Source organism: Archocentrus centrarchus, chromosome 18 (genome assembly GCF_007364275.1).
Source record: "Archocentrus centrarchus isolate MPI-CPG fArcCen1 chromosome 18, fArcCen1, whole genome shotgun sequence".
Lineage (NCBI taxonomy): Eukaryota > Metazoa > Chordata > Actinopteri > Cichliformes > Cichlidae > Archocentrus > Archocentrus centrarchus.
Genome location: NC_044363.1, coordinates 13656055 through 13668781, shown reverse-complemented (window position 1 = coordinate 13668781; position 12727 = coordinate 13656055). Strand labels below are relative to the sequence as shown.

The 12727-nt window shown below is 41.7% G+C and overlaps 1 protein-coding gene across 1 annotated transcript; it reads left to right on the top strand.

The window, feature by feature from the left end:
* Positions 1 to 5064: 5064 nt before the first annotated feature.
* On the top strand, positions 5065 to 11573 carry bmp15 (bone morphogenetic protein 15). Its single transcript, XM_030753947.1, has 2 exons — positions 5065 to 5518; positions 9993 to 11573. The coding sequence occupies exons 1-2, from the start codon at positions 5155 to 5157 to the stop codon at positions 10994 to 10996; spliced, it is 1368 nt and encodes a 455-aa protein (XP_030609807.1). The 5' UTR covers positions 5065 to 5154; the 3' UTR covers positions 10997 to 11573.
* Positions 11574 to 12727: the final 1154 nt, after the last annotated feature.

Sequence of the window (12727 nt, the reverse complement as noted above, 5' to 3'; positions counted from 1 at the left end):
AATTTAACATTGATAAAAGTACTTCAGTGATTTTGGTCATTAACCCCTGAGGCACCTTTAAACTGATTATACACTTTCTATCTTTTAGGTCCCAAAATGTTACAGCTGCTAAAACTATAAACATTCAATGTTAATTATTTTCACCTTCAATGCATCACCTTTTTATAGACATTTTGGGTTGTTCAAAAGAAGCCAGATTTTATATAAAGTAAAAAAAAACAAAAAGTAATATTTTCCAAAAATAAAACTGCATTTCCAAGCTAATTACACAAATACAGCAGACCAACAAAACAATCCAATACGTCTCACCGGCTTCCTTCTTGCACGACACCGGGCTGAATTTTTAATGGCTGCCGCCTTTTCCGGAACGTGAGGTTGACTGTAGCGGAAGCTGTGGCGGACCGTCTGTAAGTTTAACAAGAAGCTGAAAAACATTTTTGTCCATTGTAAATAAAGAGTGTAAACACAGTGCATACATAAACAATATTCAGGCAAAAAACACACACACACAAACATAAAACACCAATAGAAACTTACACACAATTATATCATTGTCCACACATGTGTTGTGAGGTGAACACAGTCTTTGGAAAATAACCTGAAAATAAATAACAGTAAAAACATTTGAAGTTCTTCTCTCCTCCACACATTGAATACTGCTGCTTTGTTTCTGATTCTTACCTCTGCAGAGGATCATACCGGCTTTTGTTGGATTCGGAGTTGTGCAGGCCGCGAACTGCTTCCTATAAGATGAATCCAAATAAAAATAAGAAACCAAATCACAATACGTCTGTCAGCTTACTGTGACCATTCCGCCACTCTTAGTATTTTTGTTTTAGAAACGACCAAGTCTGACCGTAGTCTTTTCCTCTTGAGTCCTTCTGTAGGTGAGTCTTTGTTAGAGTCCAGAGCATCAAGTCTCTACACAATAAACGCCATCTTGTCTTTCAGTTGTGCTGGTAGAAACTTGAGTAACTGAGGAGATAACCCACTCATTGCAGCCAGCAGTGTCTTCTCGTCTGCAGCGGGGCTGGTTGAGGCTGGCCGGTAGAGAGGCCCGCTTTCACGAGGAGCTTCTGGGGTGTTGAAAATATAGACGATGTCCTCCATTGTCGTACCAGGAAAGCAGCGTAGACAAAGAACGCCATTCAGTTTGAACGGAAGAGAAGACACCACTGATTTCCTCTGGTCTTGCAGACCTTCAGCGTGATCCCGCACGTGATCTGTATTGTCCAATCACAGGCGAGGAAGCTGCCACACAGAATTCAATTCATTTAATTTCAATTCAATTCAATTTATTTATATAGCGCCAAATCATAACAAACAGTCACCTCAAGGCACTTTGTATTGTGGGTAAAGACCCTACAATAATACAGAGAAAACCCAACAGTCAAAACGACCCCCTATGAGCTGGAAGATGTGTTGTTCACACATCCACTGTCCATTTAAGCAGGACTACTGAGAAGGTGACTGTTGCATTAAAATTTTTACTTTTATTTTTTTTTTTACATTTTTCTCATGAAGGTTTTGCTGATATCTCTTATGTACATCCATGTATAGCAAAATAAAAGTTTATATGGTTATATGTTTTCTTATTACATCTGCCTTGGTAGTCTTTAATGTCATTAATGCATGTGAACACTCACTGAACATTTATGGCAGCGTTCATGGGATGTTGTCTGAATGTTCAATGCTAGCTGGGAAGCCACTGCACAGGAGAGGATGATGGTGTGACAGACTTTTTGTTACAGTGAATTAGACTGAAAACTGAGTATGCTTTTCAATGAAAATAATGCTTGTGGTGTCACCAAAATCAAGTTATAGCCTTTGTTTATCTCCCTGAGTCCACTAAAGTTCAGGGTTCACAAAAAACTCCATGACAAAGGCTCACAGACAGAAGCTCACAGACTTATTGGAAAAAGGGACAAAAGCTGAAAATGTCCAAAAGTATATTTCCAACTAGATAATACTAATTTATAAATTAGAATGATTTCTTTTGAGTTTAGTCTTGTTTGAATGTTTTGCTGTATAATAATTTATATGTAGTCACATTGTAATGGAAAAAGGCTTAAAAGATGATAATGTAAATTTGATTATATATATCTCAAAATAAAAATATCTTTGTTACAACTGTTGGGAGGGGTAGATCACTGGTGAGCACTGGTGAGTACTTGATTTGCATTTGTATGACTCACATAAACCTCCTTTACATATGAAAGCCTGCCCTAGACCCGAGGAGAGGGGGGAGCTGAGGGAGCACTGACACAGAGAGTCCACGGCAGTTTCCCTACAGTTTTCTGTTCTGACCAAAGCCTCCGGCTGAGAGCCCTAAATCTCAAGGCGTGCGGCAATATTACATGCCAGAAACTGTCAAAAACTCCACTTTTCATGCAGTGTCAGAAGTTGCCTGATGACTGCTAATGACTAAAAAGAGTCCACCTGTGTGTAATCTAATCTCAGTACAAATACAGCTGCTCTGTGACGGCCTCAGAGGTTGGTTAAGAGAATATTGGGGGGTAAACAGCATCATGAAGTCCAAAGAACACAGCAGACAGGTCAGGAATAAGGTTGTGGAGAACTTTAAAGCAGGCTTAGGCTATAAAAAGATTTCCCAAGCTTTGAACATCTCACGGAGCACTGTTCAATCCATTATCCAGAAATGGAAAGAGTATGGCACAACTGTAAACCTACCAAGACAAGGCCGTCCACCTAAACTTACAGGCCGAACAAGGAGAGCACTGCTCAGGGATGCAGCCAAGAGGCCCATGGTGACTCTGGACTAAATGCAGAGATCCACAGCTCAGGTGGGGGAATCTGTTCACAGGACAACTATTAGTCGTGCACTGCACAAATGTGGTCTTTATGGAAGAGTGGCAAGAAGAAAGCCATTGTTAAAAGAAAACCATAAAAAGTCCCGTTTGCAGTTTGCCAGAAGCCATTTTGGGGACACAGCAAACATGTGGAACAAGGTGCTTTGGTCAGATGAGACCAAATTTGAACTTTTTGGCCAAAATGCAAAACGCTATGTGTGGCGGAGAATTAACACTGCACATCACTCTGAACACACCATCCCCACTGTCAAATATGGTGGTGGCAGCATCATGCTCTGGGGCTGCTTCTCTTCAGCAGGGACAGGGAAGTTGGTCAGAGTTGATGGGAAGATGGATGGAGCCAAATACAGGGCAATCTTGGAGGAAAACCTGCTGGAGTCTGCAAAAGACTTGAGACTGGGGCAGAGGTTCACCTTCCAGCAGGACAACGACCCTAAACATAAAGCAGGGCTACAATGGAACGGTTTAAAACAAAACATATTCATGTGTTAGAATGGCCCAGTCAGAGTCCAGACCTAAACCCAATCCAGAATTTGTGGCAAGATCTGAAAACTGCTGTTCACAAATGCTCTCCATCTAATCTGAGTGAGCTTGAGCTGTTTTGCAAAGAAGAAAATTTCAGTCACTAGATGTGCAAAGCTGGTGGAGACATACCCTAAAAGACTTGCTGCTGTAAGTGCAGCAAAAGGTGGTTCCACAAAGTATTGACTCAGGGGGGATGAATACTTTTGCACACCACACTTTTAAGTTTTTATTTGTAAAAAATGTTTTAAATCATGTATAATTTTCTTTCCACTTCACAATTGTATACCACTTTGTGTTGGTCTTTCACATTAAATTCCAGTGAAATATATTTATGTTTGTGGTTGTAATGTGAGAAAATATGAAAAAGTTCAAGGGGTATGAATACTTTTGCAAGCCACTGTAGATTGCAAATGAATGGTTCTGTATGAGTTAAAAGGCTGGTTTTTAAACCAGAGTACCAAAACTTAAAGTTAAGTCATTAATTCTCTCTTTGCTACTCTGTCAAACAGGAAATCATGTGACTCTCCACTGAGGATTAAACCTATTGCAAATCTGTGTTTCTACAGGTTATGGGGCATTATGGCTACAAAAGTGAACAGACTGTAGAAAATGTGCAAAATGAGCAGGTGTTCCACTTACTGTTCTACAAAGGTGTCCTCAGAGGTCACAGGATAGTTTAGTAAATTCTAGGATTGAAAATACTCAGTGCATCATGGGAACAGCCTAGATCTACTGCAGCAAAATTAAGGGATAGTTTGGGGTCACCTGATCTAGCCCTAACTATGAGCTTTATCAAAAAGTAAAGTTTTGAATCTGATATTAAAAATAGAGAGGGTGTCTGTCTCCCAAATCCAAAATGGGAGCTGGTTCCACTGTAAGGTCCAGGAGCTTAGTGATGCCCTGGTCCAGATCTGGGAGGAGATCCCCCAGGACACCATCTGTCATCTCATTAGGTGCATGCCCCAACATTGCCAGGTATGCATACACACACCTGGGGCATCATACAAGCTACTGAGTAACATTTTGAGTTGCTGCAATGAAATTTTGGCAAAATGGACTAGCCTGCTTCATCATTTTTTCACTTTGATTTTTGGTATGTCTTTGAATTCAGCCCTCTGTGAGTTGATCATTTTAATGTCCATCAAAAACTGTGGCATCCTTTCATTTCTAACACATCACCCTGTCCGGATCAGTATAGATATCCAGCATGATCTTTTTTCCCATTTATATCTGATGTGTCTTCAAAGTGTTCTTTTAATTTTTTTTGAGCAGTGTAGTAAAGGGACATGTGACTTGCACTGCCCCATTTTAAAACAGAACTTCTGTTTTTTCAGATTTATGCTAATAAATACTTTGATTGTTCTGCCCTGATTCACATTTGAAAGGCAATTGAAACAGTTAATTTACTTCCATTCCTGTGGTATATTTTATTACTTCCCAGGCATGATAATGATTGTCTTAATTACACAATGTGCAAACGCCTTAACCCCTTCTTGTACCTGCTCTGTGTGTGAATTTGAGTGAATCTAAATACAGTATTTGCTATAAAAAATTAAAAAAAAAAAATCACAAAAAGATTACATCAAATCCCCTTTGCGCACACTCACATGGCTTCCTGTCGCACACACACCCGAAGATTTAATTGAGGTCACCTCCAAATCAGGAAGTTGATTGTAATGTCCAAAATGGCGAGCGAGCAGGTGACCCTGTAAATCACGCCTTCAGGCCGCGCGGAGGATGTTTGCCAAATCTAGCCTCGTTGGTGGAGCTCGCTAGCACCAGAGGTTTTATAACCAACATGAGGGCGACCCGCGCCAAACACAGCTTAGGCTTACTGCGTGTCTGCGTCTTGTCCTGTTTTATCTTCTTGCTTTGCTCCACCTGCACCGGACTTTTCTCCGGGAAGAAGATGGCCTCTCATCAGCCCGCGCTCAGGCGCAGCCATCGGAGTCACCCAAGCGCAAAGCACAAAGGAGCGCACCACCACCGGGCGCTGACCGACGAGCAGAAAGCGGACCAGAACCTGCAGTTCATGCTCAGTTTGTACCAGAGCGCAGCCGAACCGGACGGGAGACCAAAACAGCGCCGGAAGTTCGGCTCCAACACGGTGCGCCTGCTGAGGCCCACGGCGTCGTCGGTGCACTACCTGCCGGCGTCTGGAGGTGAAAAACACAATTGTATACTTTTTTTTTTTTTTTTTTTTTCCTGTGTGTGCATCTAAACAAATGACTGGGGAGGCTTTTTTTTGGCAGTATATCTCTCAAATGTTCCGTTACTAGCAGGGTTATTATAGTTAACGAAAACGAACGAAATAACGAAAACTGAAATTGAAAAAACATTGTCGTTAACTGGAATAAATAAAATAGGGCTGCATAAAACGATTATTTTAGTAATCGAGTATTCTATCGATTATTCCATTGATTAATCGTGTAATCAGATAAGAAATACTTCTTTTATTAACAGTTTATCTGCATATTTTAACTTTCGTACTGCAGTTTTTCATCGTGTGAACAAACAGTGGTGGATGGAGCAGCTACAAAGTTCTCTTTTCTTCACCTTAACACTTGCTGATCAGGTGCTTGATGAAGGACCGCCAGCTGTTACCCAGTAAAGATTTTAATGGTGGTTACTAAAAGAAAAAGCTGCTGTTTTGGACGCTGGAAAAACGTTTCCTTTTGCACTACTTGAGCTCACTGTCTTTTTGCGCTTGCGCAGTTAAAACAGCTGCCTGCTATGAGTGTTTTTGAAAAACTAGTGGCTGCGGGAGCCATGGCGCATGTGTGAGTAATGTTGTAATGCTTTGTATTCACAAGCATTCTCGAAAATATGTTTCTACTGCAGGTCTATATTTAGTCACTAATAGGGGATTAAAGTATAAAAAATATTTTGACGGAGCCCCTCGGTCCTGGGGGGCGGGCCTTCCGGTACCGAACCATCGCTAGTGCTTAATGGCCCGCGCTCGCTAGCAAACCAGTTCTGGTAGCTACAGCTGAAGTAAAGACAAAAGTAACAGCTGAAATACTCAGCGAGCACAACACACACACAGAGAGCAGTGGAGGCGTGGAAATGCATGTCAGCGATAGTTGCCACCCGTCCCATAAAGTACGGAACCCCGCATGTTACGGAGCCATATTCCACGGAGTCCCGTAACATAAGGGGTTCTGTATTTTACGAGACAGGTGGCAACTCTAGCGATGATCCACTCTGTGTGAAAGGAAATCCATCGCAGCGACGGAGAGCTTTTTAGAATGTGTGTGTGTGCGTGATTCACACTCCAGTCCAGTAGGTGGCGGTAATGCAGTTCTATGTTGGTTTGCCAGCCCCCAATAAACCCACAAAAAGATGACAGAGCACTAAATGCTGGTAATGCTAGTGAGGAGCGCCGCTTACACCGAGACAGCTGAGCGCTGCAGAGTTTAAACGAAGCATCGACACAGTAAATTTGTGTCGATCATTTTTTAGAATCGATTTAACTGAGTTAATCGATGAATCGTTGCAGCCCTAAAATAAAAACTACAATTAAAAGGAAAAATGATAACTAACTAAAACTGTATTGTGAGTTTAAAAAACTAACTAAAACTAACTGAAATTATAGATAAAAATTACCTTTCTTTTCTTGTCATCTTATTCAAACGCCTTGCGGATTGTAGTGATGGGTCGGTCGCGAACGATCCGGCTCTAAAAGCCGGTTCTTTGAAGTGAACAACGGGAGCCGGCTCCCGATAGTGAGCCGTTTCTTTTTTTTCTTTTCGTTCGCTTCCTTTTTTTTTTTTTTTTTTTTTTTTTTTTTTTTGTGTAAGCGCATGATTGGTTAAGAGGATTGATCGTCTACACTGAGCGGGAGGGGGAGGGTCCATGGACACACTGAGCAGTAAGTAAACAAACACCAGAGAGAGAGGGGCTCCTGCAAAATGCGCTCAGAGACAGGAAAGAGCCAGAGGAAGTTGCGCGTTACATAGAGGCTACACGTGGGAACGGTGAGGAAAATGAGTGACAGAAAGCGTAGCAAAGACTGGACCCATTTTAACCTTATACCTCCAAACATGTTGAACGAGACACAGCGTACTTCAAAAGTGCTGGCGTTTGCGGACCTCCGGTCACAAATACCGTAATACCACTTCATGACTGTGAAGTGTAATTTCTGAGCTTTCAGGAACAGTTTGAATTTTTTCGATAGCACGAATGGTCTCGGAGTTCAGGTGAAAAGCCAGCTGATCAAGTTCCTTGGACCAGCTATGTCTTAAATCACCTGTTCGCGCCTTGTAAGGTTAGGAAACCCATGATTCAGCAGCGATCACCTGGCGTTAAAGGATTAATCAGAGTGTAGACTGCAAATTCAAAATTTAATATCAGTCAGGCTGCACAAACAACCTACATAGGTATACTGTATATGAATTGTTCATCCCTCAGTGTAATTAGAAGAACAAAACAGGGCAGCTCATCAGGCAGGAGAAACAGGATCAACTCCTCAAAGGCCCTTGTTTTTTCTGATTTCCAATCTTTTGTTTTATAATTTGTATTTGGAGCACTCTATTATATGTTGAGTAGATAAAGAAATGTTTGATATAGGCCTAATGTGTGCTTTTACATTAGTAATTCATTTTACAAATTTTTTTTCTAATTAAAATCTAAGGAGCCATTTGGGAGCCGAAAGAGCCGGCTCTCTGAAAAGAGTCAGAATTCCCATCACTAGTGGATTGATAATTTTTCCGCTCTCCAAGTTTAATGCATTGTGCATTTCCGGCTATTTTATCAGTAAGAGAATAACAATCAGGACTAATAATCAAAGCCTCAATATAAGGATGCACAAATGTCAGCAAATTCCTGGAGGGAGACTCGGAATGGACGTGAGGGAATGAAGAAAGTGAAATAACAGGGACACATATGTTTCCAGCCAAAAAAATGAGCACAAAGAGCGAGGACCAAAAAAAAAAAAAAAAAAGGTCCCAGCCGGCACCGCATATAAAACACCGGAACGCGGCCACGAGGTAATTAACACACACAATCCAGTTACACAAGCATAAATGCAGACACGAGGTTGGCCACTTCTGTAGGTCACTGTGTACAGAGGCCACAAAGACCCTGCAAGTTTAATTAGCGAGCATCTAACCAAGCTAGCTCCAAAACAGAAGCAGTTTCAGGTGGTGAGAACATCAGGATGCAGCTGGATTTGAGCTTTGACTCCTTCAAAGAGTTTGTTTTTGTCAAACCCCACATGTAGGTGTTGTTAATCCACTGCATTGATGCTGAACTTTATTGGGAGTTTATTGTAGAATTTGTTGAGTTTGGGAGTCCATATTTTTCTTTGTTTCTCCCTGTTGATGTTCAGGTGTGTCCTAATTATTACACATTTAGCATGTAGTGCTGCTGTCTTGTGAACTGTTGGTTGTTGAATATATTTCTTTATGGTATCTTTTGAGTTTAGTTTTTATTGCGCAATAATCACTTTTTGCCTTGAATCTTGTACCTGACAAAGTATGAAAATCTAAAACTAATACTGAAACTAACGAAACTAAACTAAAACTAAGCATTAAATCTAAAATAAAAATGAGTAAAAACACTCTGAAAACTAATTAAAACTAACTGAATTATAGAAAAAAAAAGGGAAAAACTAACTAAAACTAAACGATAATGTAAAATCCAAAACTACTATAACCGTGGTTACTAGTTTCATAAAGCGACCATAAACTAATTTCTCCTGACTTTTTGAGAAACTAAAATATATAATGGCAAATGATAGAAACCAATAATAACACTCCTTAGACAATTAACTTGATTTCACCTCTCTCTACCACTTTAGGCTCATGTGGTATGAGTTACTCAAGTTACTCCCCGTGATATTTTTTAGACATTAATGTTTCTGCATAACTGAAGAAACACTTTGATACATTTCCAGTTATGGAGTAACTGCTGGCAAAGCTGCCCTAGGCAGACTTGGAGTTTAACTACAACTATTTTGTAAAGTGATTTGTTAGAAAAATATAAATAAAACTTCTATATTACAAAAAAAAAGTTAAAAGAAGTGTGCCACTTCTTCACAGACACTAAGTAAATAAGCCTACAACAGTATTCATGGAGTGGATGTAGTGTCAGATTTAATGATGGGAATTCCAGATCTTTTCAAGGATTTATCTGTTTTAGCTCAGCTCCCAAATAGCTCTTCGAGTATAACTCGGAGCCTTAGATTTTTCCCCTAATTTAGCAATTATGGGTGGTTTGTGCGTCCATAAGCAATTTAATTTTGTTTGTTTTTTGTTTTTTTTGGGGGGGGGGGGGCTTACAAAAAATACAGCTACTGCTTTTTAACATTTGAATAAAAAAATGAAATTAACTGTATACAGAACCACAGCAAACAAATCAAAATAAAGCCTGTTGCGTTATAGTCCAGCTCCCCATCTCTCTTTGCTCTGTGTATCTGGCCTGTACCACTATACACTCTGCTGCTTTGTGTTAGGCAATCATTCGCACTGTTAGCCTATCTTTGTATTAGCTCATGACAGTCCCAAATCTGAAGATTGAGAACTTAAATCTTGTATTATTTTGTATTGCACAAAAGCTTCAGGTATTATAGACTGACGTTGTCATTTTTTTTTTTTTTTTTGACTCTCCCCTCCTCTGCCTCCATCTCTTCTTCAGATCACTGCTACACCTTCACGGTGCAGTACAACCTTGACACCCTTCCCTCAGAGCAGCTTGTGAGAGCTTCTTTCATTCACCTGCGCTCTTCTACCCCCTCTTCTTCCTCCACAAACTCAAACACCGCCCAGGCCATGGATCCACCCCGCTGCAGGGCTCAGATCACTGCGCTGGGTGCAGAGAGTCTGGTCACCCTGGAGCCCCATGAGCGGTGGACGGAGACGGACATCACCGCACACGTCAGCAGCCACGTATTGCACGGGAAGGATCGAGGCCGGGGAAGGCACTTGACCCTCACCGCCCAGTATTGGTGTGCAGAACCTGAGCTGGCTGAAGAGAGCAGCGGCCTCTTGTGGTGGTTGAGGACTCTTACTCGAGGGAGGAAACACTGGAGCGGTGAACCTCATCTAGAAGTCCCCTCCCTTCTTCTGTACCTGGAGGAGGAGAGAGAGGTGAAGGACTGGATGGGGGAACTTCTTGGCACTGAGGGAGAAGACATCATGAGGCAAATTGGGCAGTGGCATCCTTCACTTCACCGCAGCCGTCGCTCCAAGGACTCGTCAGACCCTCAGGATCCTTCGCTGGATGCTCTAAAGAACGCCCCTACTTCCTCATCATCTTTCTCCACCCCCACCTCATCCTTGATTATCTCTGATATCCCCAGCAATAAACACAAAACCAGCACGCCCAAAAACCGCTGCAAGCTCCACTCCTTCCGCTTGTCATTCGACGAGCTCGGCTGGGGTCACTACTTCATCGCTCCGCCTGTCTACAACCCTCGGTTCTGCCAGGGCGACTGTCCGAGGGTGTTGCACTACGGCTACCATTCCCCCAATCACGCCATCATCCAGACGCTAATCAATGACCTGGGCGTCGGGGATGTCCCCCCTCCATCCTGCGTGCCCTACAAGTACATGCCCATGAGCGTGCTAGTCGTGCACAAGAAGAAGGTGGAGTACAGGGAACTGGATGATATGGTGGCCGAGTCCTGCACATGTCGCTGAAGACTTGGAACAGGCCTGGGTGTCTTAAATATGTTTAGCACTGAGGGGAGGAGGGGAGACTGAAACAGGCCACTTCTGATGGGACACTGGTTTGAGCTACAGCTTGGCAGCTAACTACAATGAGCTGTAGACTGGAAGGAGGAAGCTGTTATAGTTTAAGATCTTCACGGCCCCTGTTAAAGCACTTTAAAAGGCAGCTGCTGAATGTGCGAGTGAGTGTGGGCTCTGCAGACAGGACGAAGCCCCTACTTTCAAATTAAATGTGTGAAATAACTGTATTGTAATGCTCTGTGGCACATAGTAGGTGAATACTGGTTATTAAATGATTTATCACTAAAATGTATTTTTCCCATTCAAAAAGGGGCATCAGGTTAAAACCATGTGGTTAATATCTAAAGATACCGTCCCCAAAATATCCGTTTTTACACATACATGCAGTAACCTAAGGAGTAAATGCCAGTTTGTAGTATTTAAACAGAACAAACAGTATTTAAGCTTAATCCACATGAATTGTTCTTGTGTGTCTGTTTGGTGTTCTTTGTGTAAATTTTTCTGTGTTTCATGGCAGGGCTGCCAACTGAAGAAACTGAGTAATGTGATGGCACAGTGCAAGGCTACGTTCTTCAGCAGGAAGTTAGACACTTGTAAAGAAGAGAGAAAAATTTTAATAGGCAAGCGTTTGACCATGTTGGATGTAACTATAGAGATGTTGTGGCATTACTTTCTTGTCATTCAGTGTGAAAGAAAAGTGTTGTAGTGGAAAAGTTTTATATAAGTGCAAATGAATAATAAAGTAAAACGCATATTTTGTAAAGTGTTATTTTTGATGTTTAAAACCAGACCCCCCCCACCACCCCCCTCCCCTCCTCCTCCTCCTCCAGGTAGTAAATGATTCAGTAGTAGCTGCAGTGACTACTACAGCTGAAGGCCAAACCAGAAACTGCCGTTCCTCTAGTGGCCACTTCAGGCTGGCTCTGGAAGTGGAGTGGGAAATTCTTTAATTCACAAGTATCGCACTCCTAGCCCATGGGCCGCTTCCAGACCCGCCCCCTACTTCCGGCCTAACCATCTTAATTGGAGGCAAAATGTCAAAGTAACTTAAAGGGCCAAAGTGTATGGTATAGTTGACATCAATTCATGGGCTGGAAGTAGGGGGCGGGGTCAGAAGCGGGCCCGGATCCAACCAGATCTTGGTGTTGGGAGCAAAAAAAAATGCAAAACCAATGGGTGCTACATCACTTATTTACAGTCTCTGTATTATAGTGCACGTGTTCGGGTTGGTGGTTAGACACTGATAATGGACAATTTTTGCTCAGTTTAAAATAAGTTTAAAGGGGGGGTCCAGTATGTTAAAACAAATGTGCATTATACGTAAGTTGTTGTAAAATACGTGATAAAGAGGGAAAAAAATGCGGAGTTACAATTTTTAAGTACTCTGCCTTCTTATTTATGCTGAATTTAAAGATTGTGTGCAATTGTAACCATAAAATATTTATCTTCAAACCTCAGTCATAAATATACTTTTATACAAGCAATACACCACATGTTTGAACAATGACTACAATAAAAACTCAGACAGGGAAAGCTTCTGTCCTGGAGCTGTTGTCTCATCACAGCTGTTCCTGCCATGATTACAAGCTCTGCAACCAGTTACTGTATATGCACACTTATACACTTACATATGTTCATACTCACACACCCGCCCTTTGTTCTTAAACTGCTAATATTAAA